This window comes from Pteropus alecto, unplaced genomic scaffold, assembly GCF_000325575.1.
Source record: "Pteropus alecto unplaced genomic scaffold, ASM32557v1 scaffold194, whole genome shotgun sequence".
Lineage (NCBI taxonomy): Eukaryota > Metazoa > Chordata > Mammalia > Chiroptera > Pteropodidae > Pteropus > Pteropus alecto.
The window spans coordinates 1448351-1471076 of record NW_006436281.1 but is presented as its reverse complement, the minus strand read 5'-3'; the positions used below and the strand labels follow the sequence as shown (position 1 = coordinate 1471076).

The window sequence follows — 22726 nt, the reverse complement described above, 5'->3', positions numbered from 1 at the left end:
CCTTCCCGGTGGTGTGGGCGTTGGGGGAGACGGGGACCTTTGGTAGAAAAGGGGAAACTGAGGCCCAGCGGGGCAGTCAGGGTGGCCTAACTGCCCCCTGGTTTCCGCCTGCCGCCAGGACACCAGGTGGGGAGCGAGGCACAGTGATCGTATTTCGTCCCCTAATGAGCAGACCGGAGCTGGCCAGTCCCCTGGGGCTGCCGGGGGCAGGGCGGGGAGGGGGGGAGCCAGGAGAGGGGGGAGCCAGAGCCCACGAAGGAGGGAAGTGGGGAGAGGCAGCCCGGTGGCTTCTGGAACGAGGCTGGTGAGTGAGCAACGGGCGGCAGGGATGTGGGGGGCTGCATCGCCTCTCCCTCTTCTGAACTCTCCCCACTCCCTGGTCCTTTATCCTTGCTGGGTTTGGGGGCAGCTTCCAGACCTAGGGACTTATCTGGCCTGGGCAGCTGAGGCAGAAAGTGGGGGCCGGGGTTTGAAGCCCCTCTCGTCCCCCCCACTATCGCTCCACACTTGGGCTTATCTCTATCTCCTGCCCCTCTGGGGAGGGGCCAGCAGGGACCAAAAAGGGGGGCCTGTGGAACAGGGGGAGCTTCTGGTGGGGGCTGCGACATTCAGGGATCGAGTCCCCAACAAAGCCTGAGGAATTGAAGAGGGTCTTGACGCTGGGGGCCGGGGGCCTTCAGGCGACAGAGGGTCTCCCAAGACACCACAGCCGTTTGCTTTTTTCATGGTGAGAAAAGTCCACATATCTGTGAGCAGGTTCTCCAGAGGGTGTCATGTTCAGGGGAGTGAAGCTCTTCAGCTGAGAATGACAGAGCTGCCCCATCTCCCCACATCGTGTAACTCAGACTACTGCCTTGCCCCTCGGGGCCTCGGTTTCCCCACCCGTCCCAGGAAAGGGGCAGAAGTAGCCTCTCACCCACAGTCGTCGCAAATAGGCCTGCTGCACTGTGGAATTCGAAGTCTGGTGCTCCTGTGCTGTCTTTTGAGGGTTCGGTGTGAGTAGATCTCAGGCAGCGGAGAAAGAGAAGGTGGTCTGAGTGCCCCTCCCCCATGCCCAGCACCCCCAAGAAGCAGGTGCGTTGAGGAGGAGGGATGGGATAGGGGAGAGGTGAGCGTCACAACTTTTTCCCCCTCGAGGAAATCGGCAGTGGAAAGTGTATTTCCTTTGGCTGCCAGAAATTAGTCTCCTGCCCCTGTGCCTGCTCCGGCCTCCGCCGAACCCCAGGGGTCTCCGTAGGGTGGGGCGAAGAGAAATCCCAGCTCTGGGAGCCACCTCCCACTACGAACCGGGTTTCCAGTCTCAGCTCTCCGGTGCTTGTGGCATCGTAATAATTGCTCCAATACCACATAATTTATAGATGATATCACCAAGCGTTTTTATATCTGACGTGACGCGTATAAAAGTTGTACACCTCGTTTATAAGAAGGAGAAACGGAGGCTCCTGAAAAAGAACTAATTCCCTCCATGTCCCAAGAAGAGGGAGGACAGAGGGGACCTAGAGTCTGAGGGAGGGGTGAGAGGTGTTGTGGTTTTGGGGGGTGGGGCGGGGTCTGATTTGAAGGGAGGGACTGGATTGTGCTATTCCAGCCATGAAGGCAGCCGTTCTGAGGACCCCACAGAGGGAAGGACGCACCCAGCAGGATTGAATCTTGACCTTTCGAGTCAGTTATGTAGCATAGTAATAATTGTGGCATAGTAATAATTGCCCTTTTCGCTCCCCCACCCCCACCTCTTTCTCTGGGACCCCACAGAGACTTATTTGAGCCTGAAGTCGGGGGTGGTGCTGCCTCAAGGGGAGAGGGAGCCCGCGTTGGGGGCTGGGCTGACCAAATTGTGTTCCTTCAGTCCACAGTCATTTACTGAGCACCTACCGTATGCCCGGGAGACAGCGGTCAACAGAAAGAGACTGACCTACTGGAATGTCCGCTCTAGACAGACAAAGACAAGGTACAAGGACATGTGAGTAGGGGGGTGGGAAGGGACTCTGAGTAGCAGGGGCCTCCCTGAGGGGGTACAGGAGGCAGGGGAGCTAGTCCTAAGGTCTGAAGGAAGAACATTCCACGGGGAGGGACAGTAAGGGCTCAGGTTTTGAGACTGGAAAGAAGGTCATTGGCCTTGAGCCCGCTGGGGCAGGGGAGGGGAGGTGGGCAGGAAAGTCCGGCCCTGCCTTGTCACTTGGGGCAAGGAGCTGAGATTTCACCCCAAGGCCCGTGCGAAGCCCTTGGAGGGTTTCAAGCGGGGAAGTAACCAGAGCTGATTTCCAGGTTGGAGAGACATTTCTGGATGCAACGTGAGAAGTGAGGTGAAAGCAACCAAAAAAGCAGCGAGGAGGTTATTGTAGGGGTCCGGGCAAGCGAGCGGTGATGGCGGCCCCGAGCAGGCAGTGGCAGGGGTTTCAGACATGCACAGGTTCAGGGTTTGTCGTGGGGTTCGGCAGAGCCAAGAGGACTTTCCTGTGGAAGGGTGCTCGGGCATCTGGGAGGCTTCCAGGGACCCGCTGTGTGGTCGTGGGCTTATCCCCTCCCCGACCTGGAGCTCAGTTTCCTCATCTGTCCAGTTGGCTCAAGTGTTTTTTTTTTTTTCTTTTTCTTTTTTATATATTTTTTCTTTTTTTTTTCTTTTTCAATTACGGTAGACACTCGATGTTATTTTATATTAGTTTCGGGGGTACAGCATCGTGGCTAGCCATCTGTCAATTCACGAAGCGATCCCCCCCAATTAGTCTAGCCCTCACCTGGCATCACCCACAGTTACTACGATATTATGGACTACATTCCCTGTGATGTACTTTACATCCCCGTGACTATTTTGTAACTGCCGATTTGCACTTCTTAATCCCATCACCTTTTTACTCAGCCCCTCAATCTCCCTCCTATCTGCAACCAGTGGTTTTCAAAGTGTGTCTCGGGGCTTCTTCAGAGGCGCCCCCTGATTTCACAGAGAACACAGAGCAGCGTCTCCCTGTCACTGTCTCAGACAGGGCTTCCAGTTAAGATATATATTTTTAAGCCCATAATATTAAACCCGTGCAAGCCCCTCAGTACGATGGTTTCCTAAGATACCACAGATTCAGGCCTTTGCTTCCCTTGTCTCCGGGGCTGACGACGGTCATGGGCTTGGTCCATGACTGTCCTTTGCCCTGTTCTTGCGGGTTTTCCCAGGACCAAAGGAGGGGGTGGTGACAGGCCTGAGGTTCTCACTGGGAAAAGTCAGAAGGGTGGAGGCAATGAAGGGAGTGGTCCTTGAGGGAGGAGACCGCAGGTCTTGGTCCCGGGCTTGCCCTTGCTCCCCGACCTTGATGGAGTCCGGCAGCCCCTCCCCCTCTCATCCCTTCCCCCCAGCGCTCAGCAGCACTGGTCCCCAGCCCCCGCTGTGAGCCCCGGACCTCTCTCTGTCCAGTTATTCTCCAGTGAAAACGGAAGCACAGGCTGGAGCAAAGGGGGTGAGAGCCGAGGTTTCCACGCTCCTGTCATCAGGACCTTGGACAGGTCTCCGAATCGCTCTGTGCCTCAGTTTGTCAAACGGGGGGAATAAACAGTGCTTTCCTCACGCGGTTCAATAAATTTTAATGAATTTATACCCATTAAAGTGCTTAGAACAGGGTCTGCTAGGAAGTAGGACTCGTAAGCTCCAGCTGTTACTATCACCATCGACAGCACGGTCCAGAATGGGGTGCCCCGGGTTAGGAGTGGGAGGCTGGCTCCAGCCAGGGTTCCGGTTCTGGTTCCATCACTGCCTTGCTGTTGGCCCAGGTGGGGGAAGGGAGAAGTCCAAGACTGCACAGCAGGTCCCTCGTGGGAAGTGACCCAGCCTCTCTGGGCCCCTTCTCCGTGTCTGTGGAAGGACAGGGTTCACTTAATCTGGCATTTTCCAAAGCATGACAGGATCCTTGGGCTGGTTTGACACGGTTTCTGGAAGAAAGTTCTAAAATCTGAGCTGGGTCATTATTTTAACGTTAGGCAAGTACATCTGACACCTCGAGTCTGTGTTTCCGGAGATCCGTTTTCTAGAATGGGGCTCGGTGTCACCTCGTCGGGGTGTCCACCCCCTGCAGCCTGTGGGAGTTAATGGCGAGGGGTATGGGGCGAGGGGCCAGTCCGCGACTCCCCTCACTGCAGGCCTCTCTCCCCACAGGCGTGCAGAGTCAGCTGTGACCCGCGAGGTGGGGCCACCTCCTCTCAGCCGCTCAGCCCCCAGGAGGACCAAGCCGGAGTCCCTCCCCAGCCCCTTTCAAATCCCAAATCCCGCCCCATCTACAACCTTCCTCTGATCTGGCTCTTACTCACCTCCTTCCTGTTCCTGAAAAACTCTTCCCACGTTCCCCAGACGGAGGCCTTCCTTTCTGTCTGCGCCCCCCGCCAGGACACCTCCTTTTTGGTCATTTCCTCAGCGGCTGTTTTACTTATTTTCTCCTTTCTTCCCGGGGCCCTAGGAACCGGCAGCGCCGCCGCCCACATCGGCTGGTCTTTACGACGAGCCCTGTCCCATTTCGACACTATCCTATATGTTTCCTCTGTCTTCTAGTACATTCCACCCCACCATTGCTTCGGCACGGCCATACTTAATTTCTCCTTTCTGTACAGATAGCTCCCTCTCCCCACGGCCCACTGATGCCTTCATCCCTGTCTCTGTAAATATCCCCTTCAGCCACTGTTTGTGTTATCCCAATAGTCCCTCGTTTATACTCAGACTGGGTCTATAAACACCCCCTTGACGAAGCTCTTTGTTAATCCCTCCCAAACCTCCCTCCTGTTGTAATTCTATCCTGCCCGGCCCCTCTCAAGCTTCGCCCTTTCCTGCCCGGCCCCCGGCCCAGGATTCATAAGCAACCTCATCTCCTCCCTGTGGACCGCCTTCCGCCATGTTCCCCTGAGCCCACAAGGAGGGGGCTCAGGAGGCCCGATGGCCTCCCGCCCCCCGCGGCCCCACAGCCCCCCCGGGCCAGGGGAAGCACCTGAACGCCCGAGCGCCGCCGAGAATGGGCAACCGCACGTGGGAGGGCTGCCACGTGGACTCTCGCGTGGACCACCTCTTCCCGCCATCCCTCTACATCTTCGTGATCGGCGTGGGGCTGCCCACGAACTGCCTGGCCCTGTGGGCCGCCTACCGCCAGGTGCGGCAGCGCAACGAGCTGGGCGTGTACCTGATGAACCTCAGCATCGCCGACCTGCTGTACATCTGCACGCTGCCGCTGTGGGTCGACTACTTCCTGCACCACGACAACTGGATCCACGGCCCCGGGTCCTGCAAGCTCTTCGGGTTCATCTTCTACACCAACATCTACATCAGCATCGCCTTCCTGTGCTGCATCTCCGTGGACCGCTACCTGGCCGTGGCCTACCCGCTGCGGTTTGCCCGCCTGCGCCGCGTCAAGACGGCCGTCGCCGTGAGCTCCGTGGTCTGGGCCACGGAGCTGGGCGCCAACTCGGCACCCCTGTTCCACGACGAGCTCTTCCGTGACCGCTACAACCACACCTTCTGCTTCGAGAAGTTCCCCATGGAAGGCTGGGTGGCCTGGATGAATCTCTACCGGGTCTTCGTGGGCTTCCTGTTTCCCTGGGCCCTCATGCTGCTGTCTTACCGTGGCATCCTGCGGGCCGTGAGGGGCAGTGTGTCCACCGAGCGCCAGGAGAAGGCCAAGATCAAGCGGCTGGCCCTTAGCCTCATCGCCATCGTGCTGGTCTGCTTCGCGCCCTACCACGTGCTCCTGCTTTCCCGCAGTGCCGTCTACCTGGGCCGCCCCTGGGACTGTGGCTTCGAGGAGCGTGTGTTCTCAGCCTACCACAGCTCGCTGGCCTTCACCAGCCTCAACTGCGTGGCCGACCCCATCCTCTACTGCCTCGTCAATGAGGGCGCTCGCAGCGACGTGGCCAAGGCTCTGCACAACCTGCTCCGCTTCCTGGCCAGCGACAAGCCCCAGGAGATGGCCAACGCCTCGCTCACCCTGGACACGCCCCTCGCTTCCAAAAGGAATAGCGCGGCCAAGGCCATGGTGGCCGGCTGGGCGGCAGCCCTGCCCTCCCAGGGGGACCAGGTGCAGCTGAAGATGCTGCCACCGGTGCAGTGAACCTCAAATCGTGGAGCCCCCACTCCTCACATCCGATCCCACACGCCCTTTCCCCTCCTCCGCCAGTATATGCAAATTGTATGTAAATAAGGCTGTGTTACCATTCACAAGAAGAAAACAGAGAAACGATGATGAGGCTGGCGGGTCATTGGTCAACCGTCATCCTCCACCATGACCCCTACCAATTCAGGTGAACTGCATCCAGCCCTGTGCTCACTGGTGCTAGTGACATGGTGGCCCTGCCCTCACGGGTCCCCACTCTAGTGGACAGTGATGACACAGAGTGTGAAAGCCTCGGGCAGGGGAGGCCAGGGTCTGAGGGAACCCCAGGGACGTCTGACCCAGTCTGGAGGTCAGAGAGGGCTTCCTGGAGGAGGGGACCGGTGAATTAAATTTCCAGAAGGTCAAGACAAAAAGAGAAAAAAGTTAGGCTTATTTCCAACAAGGAGGTGAAAGTAGGTGATTCAAGGGGAAAGTGGAAGGGGAAATTCACTGAGCGTGGAGTGATCGCGTTTGCTTTTGGGAAGCCTCCGGTCACGTAGGGGAGAGAGACGAGGACAGAGCAACTCCAAGTTTCTGGATAAACAGCATTCTCCAAATCAGGAATGAGGAAGAAGAGGGAGCATGTCAGAACCCAAGTGAAGGGCAATCAAGGTCAACTGGCTGGAGGCGGAGTGAGCAGGGCAGGCTGGGGAAGGAAGTGTGGAACCAGGGGAAGGATATTTATTCATTCATTTGTTTAAGATTTATTTGTGCCTATTGTCTTCCCTGTGCTGGCAGGGGATGGGGATACAACAGTGACCAAGACAGCCCAGGCTGCACCCTCACGGGGCTCATGGTAAATGAGTAAATAAAAATGAATATGATATTTGCAACTGGAAAAATAAAGCCAATCGAAGGGACGGAGAGTGACATGGAGTGTGATCTAGATGAGGTCAGGGAAGGGCTCACTCAGAAGGTGGCGTTTGAGCAAAGACCTGCAGGAGGCGAGGGCGTCGGCCCTGTGGCTGTCGGGGGAAGAGCATTGAGGGAAGAGCAGCCCGAAGGCCTGAAGGAAGAGAGAGCCTGAACTTTGAGGCACAGCATGTACAGCAGTGTGCGGTGCAGATGAAGTGTGACAGAAAAGGGAGGTCCCCTGGCAAGGGGACAGAGGCCCATCTTTTGAGGCTTTTTAAGTCCTGGTGAGGACTTTGCCTTTTACTCTGAGATAAATGAGAGCCACAAGAGGAGGGATGTGATTTGACTTAAATGTGAACAGGATCTCGCTGGCTGCTGGGGAACAGAACGGGAAATTAGGGCAGCAGCTGGGAGCCCAGTGAAGCGGTGACTGCATTAGTCCATGTGAGAGATATTGGCGGCTGGACCAGGGTGGGCGGTGGAGTGAGCAAGGGGCAGTGGTCAGCTTTGGGATTTATTTTGAAGAAATGATGAGAAAAGCACAAGGACCTGCGGGATTGTGCAATGTGAGCCTCTTGCCCATCCTGAGAAAAGGGTGACTGGGAGCCTGAGCTGGAAAGACCTCTGGGAATGATCCCAGGCCCTATTCCAGGGCGGTCACCGGAGAGCCCAAGTGATTAGCCCAGGGTCACACAGGCGGTGAGTCAGCTGGGGCCACCCTGGGCTCTCTCTCTCTTCCGCATCTATGCGTCTGTTCCCACGCCCCAGAATGGCCAAGGCTGCCTGCCATGGCTGGTATCCCCCTCCCTCCCTGGCCGCCAGGAGTCACCAGAAATGGTCCTCATTTATAACCAGGCTGGAGAACAGGAGGAAGGACTCAGATCTACACAGGCTTCACCCCTCCTGATAGGTCACTTCCCTCTCTTCCTCCCCTGTGTAATAGTCTCCAAGCTCCTGATGAGATGCAATGATCTCTACACACACACACACACACACACACACACACCTCTCCCTCCCTTGCCCCAGAAGTTCCCAGAAGAGGTTCCTGGAAACCCTTCTCAGAGAAATGAAGAGGAGGGAGGAGGGGATAAAGAAAAAAAACAAACTTAAAGAAGAAAATGGTTTTGTATGAGGGGGGTTACTGAGATGCAGGAAGTTGGGGCTTTGGTGTTGGGGGGAGGGAAAGGAGGGGAGCCTGGGATCTGGGGGCCCTGGTAATTTTCTCATCTCGTTTCACGGCCATAAAGCTACTGAGATGGAGATGTAGGGGGCCAGACGCTTTGAACACAGTCACCTCAGAGAATCGGATAAAAACTTGCACATTATCCTTCCACCAAATGCTCATTCCCATTCATGCAATAAATATTTATTGAGCACATACTGTGTGCCAGGCACTGTTCTAGGAACCGAGGAAACAGCAGTGAATTATACAGAAAAAAAAAGTCATGTACAAGTTTGGAAGTTTCCTAAATCCAGCATGGGGGACCTCAGTCCCCCAGTAGGTCTTTGGGCCCCAGGGTTACTCTCTAGGGATGAGGAGACGACTGTGGGCTGCCACTCAAGAAATCCCAGGCTCAGCTTCATCCCGGCGACCTTTGGAATATTGGATAAATCATTTTCATCCTCTAGTCTCAGTTGGCCAGTCTGTAAACTGGGTTGGTACCAAGTGGATGTGGACCTTGAACAGGCCCCAAGCTCCCTTGCAACTTTAGTCTAGAAGGGATCCTGGGGACGGGTTCTTTTTATGGTCTTGGCATTCTTAGTATATAATTTAGAACATCTGGGTTCAAACATGCCAGTGCCATCATTACAGATAAAGAAATGGAGGTCCGTCAGTGCCTGACACTTGACGAAAGATGGTCGGGCAGTCGGGGTGGAAAGCCCAGGGTGCCCGACTCTACATCCTGAATGTTCACTTCCTCCTGCATACCACTTCTCTGTGCTCCTGTCTTCTCTCCCTCTGCCTCTCCTTGAATCTCTCAATTACCCATCAGCACTCCACCATCTAGAAATTTCTCTCCACCCCTTCCTGATCTTGTTTATATAATTTTACTCCCTGCTGGGTGAGGGAGGACAGTCTGGGACATGTTCTTAAACTTCTTCCTGAGTCAGCTCCCTGGGGGCCCTTGCCCCCAATGGGGCTTGAGAACGAGTATGATTTTATTAGCCAAGATGCTGGGCTATCAACTTCTGTTGATTGGGGAACCTCCTGCCAGCCCCCTGTCCCTCTCTGGGCCTTTTTCGGCTACTTGGGAAGCGGCTGGATTAGCTGCTTCTGGAGATGAAATACATCCTCATGCTAGAGCTAGCAAAAATGATGCTAATACTTGTACGGTAATAAGGGCTGTTTATTGAGTGTTTACTATGTGACTGGCACCACTCTAAGCACTTGACATAGTTCACTATCTTTCTACATTCGAGATTCGCATGCAAACCTCACATAACCCAGTAAAGTAGTGAGTGCTATTATGATTCACATTTTGCGGATGAGAATACTGATGCCCAGAGAAGTCAAGTCACTCGTCCAGTATATCACACAGCAAGTAAATGACGGAACTGTTATCCCAGACCAGGTCTGTATGACGAAAGAGAGCTTTCTCGCAAACACGGTGAGAGCTCTAATCTGCGGGGGTAGGTGTATTCGGGATTCATTAGCCCTAATTAGGACTAAGGGCCTCATTTGGGCGAAAAGGCCATCTAGGTACGTAACGTCACGAAAGAGCGCGGTGACACCAGCCACGCGGGCGTGGGAACCCATCCACGTTCCAGCGAGCTGCCGTTTAACCGCATCGCCCTCTGACCGCCTCGCTTCCGCCGTATATTTGCATATTCAGTAAACGGACGCCCGGGCGTCGGCGATGACGCGGTGACGTCAGGGAGCGCCCCTGCATTCTCCCCCCCGAGCGTACGCACGTACGCAAGCACGCACGGCGATGAGTGGGCGGGGGAGGAGGGAGAGATTGGAGGCGCCCCGCCCAGTCAGCAGGGTTGCGCGTGCCCCGTGCGACCGCCAAGATGGTGGTGGGCGCGTTCCCTATGGCGAAGCTGCTATACTTGGGCATCCGGCAGATCAGCAAGCCGCTTGCCAACCGCATGAAGGAGGCCGCCCGCCGAAGCGAGTTCTTCAAGACCTATATCTGCCTCCCGCCGGCTCAGCGTGAGTCTGACCCCGTGTCCCTCCAACCTTTCCATTCTCCAACCCCTCTTAGGTGGTTGCTCCGGGTTCACGACCAATCACAGCTCGAACCGGCAAAGTCTTGCAGCCAATAGGGAGGGTTCCTGGGATAAGGGCATGCGGGTAGTCCAATCGTAAGGACGGGTTTGTCCTAAGGGGTGGGGCAGAGCGCCCGCTCCCGTGTTGAAAATACTGGCCAATAGAGGAAGAGAGCGCATGGAGACTGATGTCTAGGCGAGCCAATAGTGTGGGGGACGAGAGTAATTTGGGCGAGGTATTCCAGGACAGAGTGGAGCTAGGGGCCGAGCTGAGGAGGGACCAGACGGGGTCATTTGCCAGGCCATCCTTTGGTGCCTGAGCTTCCCTAACTCCATCTCGTGCCTCAGTTTTCCTCCCGTCTTGGAGGTGAGAGGTCCTTGTACATCATCCGTTTAGGACATCGGTTTGCCCCAGTTATACTCCGGGAAGGAGGCCTGGCTTAGAAGTGTGGCTCAGGGCGAAGTTGGGGTCCGGGGACGTGGCCTGGGAATCTGGCAAAAGGGTGGTTTTAATCAGAGCGAACATTCATTCATCTATTCATTAATCCAGTGACACATCGTGTTTATTCGTCCATCCATTCAGTAGACATACTGTGCTGGCGCTTTGCTGAGTGCTGGGAGACACACTCATGACCCGTCAAGCCAGAGTGGTCAGGGTGGTGGGAACTTCGGATCTCAGAGAGGCCATCTGATCCAGGGGCATGGTGCCAGGAAGGCTGTCTAGAGGAGGGCAGCCCAAGCTGAGATCTGAAGGGCATAGTACACACTCAAAATAACGAGCTACTTTTAAAAGATGAACTATATGCTATAGGTCTATGTCAGCATAAAATAAGGACATTTAAAGTAATTTGCTGGATCAGAGAACCACCATTCATCTATCCATCCATCACTTCATTTAGCTAGTATTTTCTGAGCATCAGCTCTGCCTGGCCTTGTGCTGGGCAGTGTCGGTGAAACAGCAGGGACCAAATCACCTCAGTCTGTGCCCTCAAGGAGCTCACAGTCTAGTGGGGACAGACCCATCCTGCAAGAGTGATGACCTAAAATGAGCAGAGCTGGGATGGAAGAGCCCACTGGATGCCTGACCTGGCTTGGGGTTCAGGAAGGGCTTCTTGGCAGAGGAGACCTCTGAGCTGGAACCTGAAGGGTGAGGAGAGCCTCACCAGACAACACGGGGACAAGGATGACGTGGAGGAAGAAGGAGGGACACATACAAAGGCCAAATGGTTAAGAGGAATACACGTTTTTTTCCTTATAAATTTGGGTGTTTAAAGTTTGCATTCCAGGGCCTAAAATTCTTAATCCATTGGTGTTTGGTGAACTCTCTGCCAGTGCTGCACATCTTAGATTGGAAGAGTGTTGGTTTGCACAGTTACCAAGTCCTTTCATGTCACCTATCTCATTTTATCCCCATGTCATGGAGGGGAAATGACTTTCCCCAGTTTATAGAAGAGAAAACGCAGGCCTTGAGACAGAAGTGAATTGCTGAGGTCGCATGTGAGTTTGTGCCAGAGGCAGGACTGAAATCCCGTGCTGTGGATTCCCAGAGCTGGTTTCTGTTTCCTGCCACTGCCTTGTTCTCAAGCCGTGATATGTCTTAGCACTGTGGTGTACAAAGTGGCTTCTCGAGTTAGACTGACGTGGGTTCCATTCTGGGCCCCACCCCTTCCCATTTGGGTAGCTTGGGCAGGTCACTTAACCCCTCTAAGCTTCAGTTTCTTCTTCTGCAGAGTGGGCACTATATAATAGGAACATTGAATGGGCACATGCTTTGTACCACAGTGTGTGGTAAGCACTTCACAGGGCTTCTAGCATTGAATCCTCACAAATTATTATGAGATTGATACTGTCATTAATCCCATTTTGTGTACTGTATATTATATATGCATTTATGCTATGAATAATTTTTATATTGTGAGGAATAAATGGATATACGGTGTTAAGTCAGAGGTTGGCACTAAATTGTGGCTATTGTGTACATGTGGATACAGCAGAAAAGAAAAGGCAAAAAATCTTGTCCTCAGGGACTTTAATTCTCGGGGTAAGGGAAGCCAGACAATAAACAAAATCACTAATTAAAATATTAAGTATATTAGATAATAATAACTGCTTTGGAGAAAACATCAGGGATGCAGAAGGAGTGTTTGAAGGCAGGAGAGAGTGAGCGTGGCACGTTTGGCCAACAGCGAGGCCATCGTAGCTGAGCAGAGAGACTAAGTGGGGACCGAGGGCAGAGGGAAAACCGGTGGTGATAAGAAGGGCAGGCAGATCATGCAGGGCCTGTGGGCAAACAAATGCGTATGGTTGTATTTCAATAAAACTTTATTTACAAAGGCAGGCAGTGGGCAGGATTGCTGAGCCTTGCCGTAGATTAAAGAATACCAAAGAGGCATGATAATCAAATGCAGTGCATGATCCTCGAGTAGACTCTAGATTAAAAAAAAATAATAAGCAGTACAAAGGGCATTTGGGGGACAATTGGAGAAATCAAAATATGGTATGGTTACCAGTACAGTTGCTAACCATAATCACATATTTTTGCGTATCGTGTGGCCCACAAATCTAAAATATTTACTCTGTGGCCCTTTACAGAAAATGTTTGCTGACCCTGCTCTGTAACAGCATCCCTGTCCTTTCTCGTTTTTCATGACATTTGGAAGAGTCCAAGCCAGTTGCCCCTTAGAGTGTCCCACAATCTGGAGTTTTCTGATCGTTTCCTCTGATCGGGTTCCCGTCGAGCATCTTTGGCAGTAACACCACAGATTTGCTGGTGTGTCCTAAGGACATCACCTCAGGGGGCTCCTGCTGTCCGTCACTTCCGTCATTTGTGACGCTAACTTGGATCCCTTGGTTAAGGTAGTGAGCACTGAGAGAACCTTTCCTTTTCCCCTTAGTAGTGAATAACCAGGAGATTTGTTTGGAGGGTAGAGCCGCAGGATTTCCTGTGGATTGGGTGGGACATGGCAGACTGGAGGAGGGGCAGGTTTCACAGAAAGGACCGGGAGCTCAGTCTGGGACAGTTTTAGCTGGAGATGCTATTAGGTGTTGGAGCACACTGACTTTAATCTTTACACTTTTTTTATTGTGTTGTTATTATCTTAACACTGCTAATGGCCCTTCGCTGTGGCCCCCAGCCTGTGTGATTAGAATTTCCCAGAGCCAGTAGCATCTTTGTGCTCTCCCAGATCAGGCCTCCCGAGCTGACCAGCAAGCACATCTAGCGACTGTGCCTTTGGCTGGGTTCGCTCAGCAGAGTAGGCCCGGCTGTGCATGTTCTCACAGGAGAGGCTGGAGTGGTAGGTGCATCTGCCTGAGGGAAGATCAGCAAATCCCCAAAGCGGAACTCATTGATGATGCATGCACTATGTTGCATGTCGCGGAGGCAAGGATCTTTTTAAACAAAGATTTCCAGGGGAGAAATAAATAAAGGAGGTTGATGTTGCCAGGCAGGTTGAGGCAGCTCTTGCAAAGGGCACTTGCTGACACTTCCAGAGGAGCTATGGGATGTCTCAGGGCAGCTGGCAGGTTCCAGCTGGTTTCTGCTTATCCCGTCAGAGCATGCTGGTCCTTATTGTAGTGTAGCACTCACAGGCAGCAGCATCATGCCCCACTTCCGCCAGCGGCCACATCCCAGTCCCTAACTTGTTGAGTATGTTACCTTACACAGCAAAGGGGGCTTTACAGAGGTGACTAAACCAAGGGTAGCTGGGTTTCTCACATGGTGACTCAGAGCTCCCAAAAGCCAGATTTCCAGGAGGGAGGAAGCAGAAGCTGCAGGCCATTCACGGGCAAGGCCTGGAACAGCACTGTGTCATTTTCCCCACATTCCATTGGTCAAAGGCAGCTCTGGCACAGACCAGAGTGAGTGTGGGGTGGGATCTGTACGGGGAGCGACGTGGAGGGTCACCAAAGGCAGTCTGCTACACAGTGGATGCTCTTGGATTTGAGTCTGGGCATTAATTATTAGCCGCATGGCTTTGGGCAAGCAACCTGACCTCTCTGAGCCTTTGTTTCCATGTTGGCAGATGAAGGTGGTAGTAGAACTCACCTGAGGATGCAGGAAGCAGCAGGTGTCAGGGCCTGGCTCACACTGAGCATGTGCATCTGGTTGTTGGTACTGGCTATGAGCACGTACAGAATTTGTTCTTATCATATGTTCTTATCAGAAGAGGCTAAAAACCTCCTTCTGCACTCAGATCCCTGCTTTACTGTTTACTAGTGTTCCGGGTAAGTCGCTGTGCCTTTCCATACCTCGGTTTCCTCCTGTGTGCAGAATAGCACTCACGTCATAGGTGAGATGGGAGGATCTGTTGCTAGCACGAATACCCTTAGCACAGGCCTGGCACTTTCTGAGTTCAGTAATCAGCAGCGGAGCCGGGAAGACAGGCCTCTGGGACTGGGCTGCCTGGTGTGAGGGCCAGGTCTGCCACCTTCTCCGTGACCCCAGGCAAGTTATTTAACTTCTCTGGGCTTCAATGTTGTTATCTATAAATTGGATTGCTCGGTTGATTCCACGAGTTAATATCCGTAAAGCATTAAGCAGTGACTGGCCTTTAAGTTGCTGCATAAACGTTTGGGGAATGTATAGAAATGTCAGGCATCGTTATTATTTTTATCTCATCATTTTTTTTTTTTTAGCGCTATCCTTCTCAGTGTGCGCTCCCGGGTCTCCCGTCACGGCTGAGCAAACAGTACCTCAAGCCCCTAGAACAGGGGTCCCCACCCCCGGGCCGCGGACTGGTACCATTCCATGGCTTCTCAGGAATAGGACGCACAGCAGGAGGTGAGCGGCGGGCAAGCAGTCATCCATATTTGTAGCCGCTCCCCAGCATCAGGATCACCGCTTCAGCTGCGCCTCAGATCATCAGGCATTAGATCCTCATAGGAGCACCGGCCCCTGGTGCCACAAAAGTTGGGGACTGCGCTGCTCTAGATGGTGTCATCCCTCTTCCTCAGTCAGCCCTCACGGGCTCATGTCAGGCGGAAGGCTCTGGGCTTTCGTGTGAACATTTCTCACTAGCTTGGGGCGTTGGTTTTGTTTGTCTGATCAGGCGCTGGGATTGGAGTTATATTTCTCAGTAAAAAAAAAAAAAGTGACAGAGTCAGCCAGAGAGAGGGCAGTGTGGCCGAGGAGAGAGCCTCCTACTACTTAAAGCTTGATAAACTGCTTAAAGCATCCTTTGAAATGAGTGGCGGTACCAGCAAGGGAGAAAAGGGACTCCTCCCAGAGCGAGGAGAGAGCGAGAGCCAGGCCGAGGAGGGGAGTGGGCCCTGGGGCTGCCTGCCACCCCCGGACGGGCCATGCCGTGGGAAACCTGGCCCCGGGGACTGACCGCCTCCCTAAAGCGGGTCCTGGCAAAGGCGCCTCATTGGGAGGGGTGAACCAGAAAAACGCAGCCCGCGGAGGCACATGGCCTGAGGTCCAGGCGGAGACCGAAGGTCGCCTCTGAGAATTTGTGGCCACTGACTGCCCCTCAGGTGGGTTTGGGCCTGAATTACTCTCTGAAAGGGCCTGGGAACAGCAGGCTGGAAATAAACTCGGGTCTGTGTGCCTGGAGCACCCGGCAAGGACGGGCAGACCCTCCCCGGAGGGGCGCCGCCCCGCCCGCGGCGTGGGGAGCTCCTTCAGGCCGCCCGGGCTCATGGGAGCGCAGGATGCAGCTTGCCGCAGCGTGCAGGGCCGGGCACGGCAGGGCAAGGCAGGGCCTGCACGCACTGCGCCTCCTGGGATGGTCGGATGTGGAGGTCAAGTGCCCGTGTTGATGTGTGAAGAGGGTAAAACAGGAGGGATGTAAAAAACATAAGTACAATAAAAAGAAATAACCAGGCAGTTAGAAAATTAACCAGGTGAAACTTTGAGAAGTGACCAGTACAGCAATTGACGTTCAGAGCTTAGTAGAAGAACTAAAGAAACACCAGATTAAACACAGCTGCCGAGAGGACTGGTGACTGAAAGGTGGCCCATCCGAAGGGGCAGAAGGGAGCTTTGTGGGCCGCTCCCCTTAGTTGCCCAGGAGCGCCACCTGCAGGCCCTGCTCGGACCCACCTGGGATGTTTTATTTTTAACATTCTCCAGAGCATTCTCGTGTGCACTAGTGTTTGAAAATCACTTCCCTGGAGTCTGTGTATCATCCCCAGAGCACCAAGTCAGATATGGTGACAGCCGGGCTGCTGCCAGTGACCTCCAAAAGGTTTCATTATGCTCTTCTGTGCAGGAAATATTTTTTGTGCATTGTCCTCTGCGTGTGTGTATGTATATGGTTATTTAGCAGTCACATATATTTAGCTTATGATACTGCAAATATAGTATATGCATTTAAAAACCCACAAAAATTAAAAGCGTTGAAATTAATATTTTAAAAATACAGTGTTTATTTTATCTATATACGGACCCGCCAAATATTTTTGCTCTCACTAAACGCCGTCTCATGCAGACATTGTTAAATGCACAAGCGCAGCTCTCTGTGAGACCTGCTTTTGGCATTCTTCGCGTGTAGCCGTCACAGCTGGCAGAGACGTGACTGCACGGGGATCCAGACGAGTGCAGTGTGCCGTGGGCTGCGCTCAATCGCGCTGCTCATTTTTCAGTCCCACCCTCCCGTGTGGAGGCATTTGTTGGAATGTGCTCATGCCGACACCGTTAAGTCTTCAGTCCTGGGGTTCCGAGCCAGGAGTCTTTAAGAAGCCCCTGTGTGAGGGCTGGTCGACGTGCAGCCTGAGAATGTCTGAGAGTCTGTTTGCCTGGGCTGCATTACATTGAGCGGGCAGGAGAGGGTGCCCGTGTCACTTCCAGCGTCTGGGCCTCATCACATCAGTTTGTGCTCATCTGTGATGAATTGAAACCCCAGCCAATAAATCTTAATCGAATCTTAAATCAATGATGTTGTTTATCGTTGGTGGAGGAACGTGGCACTGTGGTTGGTTTGGTGGCTTGGCGATGTCATTAGGTAACCTGAGGATTCTTTCTGTCTCTACCATCTTTGTATTCAGGCAGTAACTCTGCTCACACCTTGGCGTGATGGCAGCTGCCTGCTGAGAGGCGCATCTGGGTAGTCGACCTCAGTGTATCTGTGTGCCTGGTAAAGCTCAATTTCTTCCCTCCTCCTCCTCCTCCTCTTCCTTCCTCCTTTTCCTCTTCTTTCTTTTCTTTCCCTTCCCTCCTCTTCCTTCAAAACATAAACATAACCAGAAGTTCTGATATTTTTTTCCTGTGCCCCAAAGAAAGACCTTGTCCACCCCTCCTTGAGACTCTGTGGTCAGTTCCTTAGAGGCCCACCCCGATGTCCCAGCCACCCCGATGTCCCAGCCACCCCGATGACTCAGCCACCCTGATGTCTCAGGCAGGATGTGCCTCTGCCCCTGACTAGAGTCTTACCCCATTTCCAGTTTCTTGGCTCTCCCTCTTTTCCTGCTGCTCGGGCTCCAGCTGACCTCGCTCCAGACCCCTAAGCCTCTTTGTAGCTGGTGATTCGCTCAGAGCTCCCTCACCCCCCTCTTCCCTAAGCCGTCCACTGGCTTCCAGACCGTCATGGGTCCTGCCTTCTGAGCATCCAGCCGCAGCAGCTGCCCGCCACTGAGGGCTCAGCATTCCCTGATGAGTGCGTTGCCATTTTTTATCTCTGATTTTTTAAAAATCGAATTCAATTCTATTTTACTTTTGGGTTTTAGGGTTTTAGGGGTTTTTTTCCTCCAAAGTTTTAAAGGGGACCTACTGAATTTACAAAATGTATGCTTATTGCAAGAGAAAGAACAAAACACATCAGTTTGTGCTCATCTATGATGAATTGAAAACCCAGCCAATAAATCTTAATCAAATCTTAAATCAAAGATGTTGTTTATCGTTGGTGGAGGAACGTGGCACTGTGGTTGGTTTGGTGGTTTGGTGATGTCATTAGGTAACCTGAGGACTCTTTCTGTCTCTGCTATCTCTGTATTCAGGCAGTAACTCTGCTCAAGGCCTCAAAAGGGCTGCTGGAGCTCCTGGCATCATGCCTTTATCCTGCAGTGTCCAAAGAAAGGAAGTGTGTTTGTGTGTATACGTGTGCAGGGCACATGGAAATGAGAGAGAGCTCTTCAAGGAGAAAAATATGTTCCCAGAAGCTCCCAGGAGCCTCCCCTCACTGCTGATCACCCTTTGCCGTCTGGGGGTCAAGGTGGTGACTATCACTTCTAGTGTCTAATGACAGGGGAGTGAATAAGGTGGCGAAGAATAATATAGAGTTAGTAATCATAAGCACCAAGGCCATTGTAGTCTTCACCAGTATTAATTCTTTCCTGCCACCCCCACGAGGTAGATTACCACCTTGGACACTGCTTCAACAGATTAAGAGACTGAGCACACCTTCCCTGCAAGCTACGGATTAGGGTCCCCAATTGGAAAAAGAGGAAATGGAGATGCAGAGAGTTCGAGACACTTGTGCAGGGTCACACAGCAAGTAAACAGCAGAGCTAGGACTTGAACCCAGGGCCGCCCCACTCTGGAGCACAGTGAGCTCCTGGCCTCTCCGTCAGCTGCTCCCCTTGTGCCTCTTAGATTTCCAGATGCTGTCTGTACTAAGTTGTGTGTTCTCTCCGGGTCCGGGTGGAGAGTGAGGTGGGGTTGTTGTCTGGGACAGAAATACGCTTCAGTCCATTAAGGAACTGTGATTCACTCATTCAGCGATCTTTAATTAGTGCCTGCTGTGTGCCAGGACCGGTACTAGGAAGTATAGGAAGGATGACTAACTTGGTAGTCAACAAAACAGACCAAACTGCCCGCTCTCATGGAACTCGCGTTTGAGGACATCACCCGCCTGGGGCCTCCTGGGCACCGAGAGGTCCTTCTTCCCTGTAGTTCTGCCCACGTTCTCAGGCTGAATCTCGGGGGTCCAGCTTGGATCACAGCCCTATCTGAGCCAGGAAAGTGGCCTGAGGAAAAGCAGTGCTCCGATTGGCCAGTCCAAGATCCTTTGGACCAGGAGTTGGGAAGGTGGGATTCTCCAGGATGCTTGGCAGGCCGACCCAGTCGCATCCCCTCCGGTGATTGGGGCACTCACTGTACGTCACTGCTGTCTCTGGAGGCCGTAGTGGAGAATGGGGCCAAGTCCTTGAGAGGAAGCTCCTGCCGCTTTTGGCTCACAAGTCTTAACTCCTGGAACGATGCTGGGATGAACTTTGGACCTGCTGCAGCATGTCTGGGAACAGGCAGCCAGGGCAGGGACTAGCTCGAAGCTACGTCTACTCTGAATAATAATTTCTTAACCGATGATAGTGGTTGTCATTTATTATGCTTTCTGTGTCCTCAGATGGTGTTAACCACCTGATTAGGGAGTTTATATGATCATCGTGGTTTATGAGTGGAGAAATACCTCTGAGAAAGAAGCCACACAGAATAAGAAATCAATCCCCACTGGCCCCCAAACCCCTCCTCTAAGGTTTAGTTATTAATATTTGATTTTTACATGTTCTTTATTGAAGTACAGTATCTGTACAATGCAGTGTCCGGATCTAAAGTGTATAGTTTAATGAGCATCGATAAATGCGCATACTCACGTCACCAGCATCCAAGAAGTTCCCTGGGAAGTCCCTTCCTCTCCTGTCTGTTCACCCTCTGTGACTTATCTCTCTGCAGAGTCGTTTTATGTCATTCAGCTTCGTGGAGGTGGCATCGGGCAGCACGAACTTTACATCTGGCTTTCGGTCACGTGAAGCCTGCGAGCCATTTCCTTGTCGCCGCGTGTATCAGCAGTTCACTGCTTTTATTGCTTTTAGTGCGTGTTCTTTTCCTTTATTCCAGTATACGAATACGCTACACTTCGTTTATCCGCTATCTTGATGACGGACATTTGGGTTTCCAGATTTTGGGGTTATTAATGGTAAAGCCGCTGTGAACATTTTTGTACACGTCTTTACGTGGACATACGTTTTCATTCTCTTGAGTAAATACCTAGGAGTGAAATTTCTGGCTTACGTGGTAAAGTATATTTAGTATAAAGTATATTTACATTTAAAGTATATTTAGTTTTAGCCATTCCATGGTGTGAAATTCCCGCTCATTTGCTTTTCCCCGATGAATGGTGATGTTGAGTGCTTTTTCATCTGCTAAATAAACAGTTTGATAATAACATAACTGTATAATGATACATAATACATTGTGACAATAAACAGCCTTTACCGTAAGTGTGGCTCCTGAGAATTTAGGCAGCTCAGCTGAGTGGCCCAGCTCAGAGTCTGGCGCTGGAGGGTCCACTTCCAAGACGACACACTCACGTGTTTTTTGGCAGGAGGTCTCGGTTCTTTGCTGGCTCTTGGCCGGAAGGCTTAGTCGCTCTCCACGTCACCCTCTCCTGAGGGCTCCTCATGACTTCAGCTGGCTTCCCCCAACGAGAGTGATCCAAGAGTGAAGGTGACCAGGACTGAAGAGGCATTGTGTTTATAACATAATTTTGGAAGTGACGCACTGCTAATTCTGCCATGTTCTGTGGGTCATTCAGACCAAGTGTCATACAGGGTAGGAAGGACTGTACGTGGGTGTCGATACAGGAGACAGGGGTTGCCGGGGGCCACCTTGGAGGCCGGCTGACCACACTTCTGTTACTATTACAGATTAAAATTATTGATTTTTTAAAGAATATTAAATCAAATATTAAACATGGCGTGTTAGCCTTTTTATATATTGGTCACGGTGTGTTAGTCTTTTTATATATTGGTCGTGGTGTGTTACCCTTTTTTTATATTGCGGGCTTTGATTTGCTCATATTTTCCTGAAGATTTTTGCAGCTGTGGTCATGAGTGATATGTTCTGAAATTTTTTCTTGTAGTGTCTCTGTCAGGTTTTAATATCATGATTCCCTCTAAACACTACTTTAGATGTATCCAGAAAATGTGACAGTGAAGAGTCAACGTGTCAGATTTTATGGGATACATCTAAAGTAGTGTTTAGAGGGAAATTTATGTATTTAAATGCTTATATAAAAAGAAGAAAGATTTTAAAGCGGTAATCTGAGTTTCTACCTTATTAAAAAGAAGCCAATTAAACCCAAAATAAATAGACAAGAGACAATAATGATAAGGGCAAAAGTCAATGAAATAGAAAACAGACAAAGGAGAGGAAGATAACAAAACCAAAAGGTGATCCTTCGAAACATATTGATAAACCACTACCAGGATTAGTGATCAAGAATAAAGAAAAAGGAAAAACATAAATTACCATTATTTAGGAATGAAAGAAGAGACATCACTATGTATCCTACACATATTAAAAAGATACCAAAGGAATATTATGAACAACTTTATGCTAATAAATTCAACAACTTATATGAAATGACACGTGTATTTTCTAGTTTCTCTTGTGACCTCTTCTTTGACCCATGGGTTGTTTACAGGTATATAGTCTAATTTCTAAATATTGGGGCCTTTTTAGATTTCTCGTTATTACCGATTTCTAATTTAATTCCATTATTGTCGGTAATAATGCACATGGTAGAAAAATTCAGATGGTTTGAAAGGCAGTATGGTAAAAAGTACATACGTTTCCCACTCCCATCTGCCTGCCTGTCTTCCGGCTTTTCTTGTTCATTAAGAAATATTTACTGAATGCCCACTACTTGCTGGCACTGGGGTACAACCATTTAAAAAGAGACCCAAGTCTGCTGCCCTTATGGAGTTGAGATTCTCCCGATAGGTGACAAATAATAAACAAGAAAGTAACTATATTATGCGTTAGGTGGCGATAAAGACTAAGGACACACCGAAGCAGGGAAGAAGGGGTAGGTGTGATGGGAGAGGCAGGTGCTGTGTGAGCTGGGTTTAGGAAGGCCTCTCTGAGGAAGCAACTGTCTGACTAGACTTCAGTAAAGTGAGGAAGTGTGGAAATTTGGAGAAAGTGTTTCGGGCGTGAGGCGCAGTGAGCCACAGTGAGCGTGTGTAAAGGCCCTGGGGCTAGCGCATGATTGCTGGGCTCCAGGAATAGTGACGAGGCCTGTGTGACTGGGGCAGAGGGTGAGTGGGGAAGTGGGTCAGAGGTCAGAGAGGGAGTCACCAAAGGTCGCCCCCGAGTCACCTTCCAGAAGGGTCGTGTGTAATCAAGCGTATTCTGGGAGTGCATCTGTTCACTCACGTGCACGGTGGTCAGTTGTTCACCCTGCTCAGTGCCCAGCTGTTTTCCTCTTCGTAGCGTACCTGGACAGTCTGTCCACACCCCCTTTCAAAGCAGCTGGACACAGTGTGGGTACCAGGCCCCTGCCCGTGGACACTCAGGTTACTCCAGGGTCATGCTCTCCCAGAGAAGGCCGCCATCGTATTCCAGTCTGTGTGGCACTTGGCAGGCCGCCTTTATGCTGAGCTACATGTGCGCATACCCCTCCCCCTCCCCCGCAGGGTTGCCAGCGTCACCTGTCGTGCCCGGGGAGTGTGCTGCGTCTTCCTTCTTTCCTTTCCAGTGGCTCTGCTCCTAGGAGAGTAAATTATGGGAGAAATAAAGTACGAAAACAAGGCAAATCTCTTCCACCTTCCCCGTCATACGATGATGCTCCAGGTGTAAAAACCTCCAGGATCTCAAAGGAACAACT

At 51.7% G+C, this 22726-nt stretch overlaps 2 protein-coding genes and 1 long non-coding RNA gene across 4 annotated transcripts in view; 2 read left to right on the top strand and 1 right to left on the bottom strand.

Annotated features, from left to right (window-relative positions):
- Positions 1–3549: 3549 nt before the first annotated feature.
- On the bottom strand, positions 3550–14771 carry LOC112479664. The gene is made up of 2 exons (XR_003046271.1): positions 10020–14771; positions 3550–3835 (listed from the first exon to the last, which is right to left on the bottom strand). It is a non-coding gene; the product is annotated as an uncharacterized LOC112479664 (long non-coding RNA).
- Positions 3848–6970, top strand: GPR4 (G protein-coupled receptor 4). Its single transcript, XM_006911805.3, has one exon. The coding sequence runs from the start codon at positions 4980–4982 to the stop codon at positions 6066–6068; it is 1089 nt and encodes a 362-aa protein (XP_006911867.1). The 5' UTR covers positions 3848–4979; the 3' UTR covers positions 6069–6970.
- Positions 7257–22726, top strand: part of OPA3 (OPA3, outer mitochondrial membrane lipid metabolism regulator) — a 61362-nt gene continuing 45892 nt past the window's right edge. The window contains exon 1 of one of the 2 annotated variants that reach the window (XM_015589329.2): positions 7257–10122. In XM_015589329.2, the coding sequence (XP_015444815.1) occupies positions 9981–10122 (142 nt within the window). In that variant the 5' untranslated portion in view covers positions 7257–9980. The remainder of the gene's footprint in view (positions 10123–22726) is intronic. The other variant, XM_006911804.3, reaches the window with a different exon arrangement.

Excerpts from the sequence above, each read along its gene's own strand:
- GPR4 (XM_006911805.3), top strand. The coding sequence starts at position 4,980 with ATGGGCAACCGCACGTGGGAGGGCTGCCACGTGGACTCTCGCGTGGAC.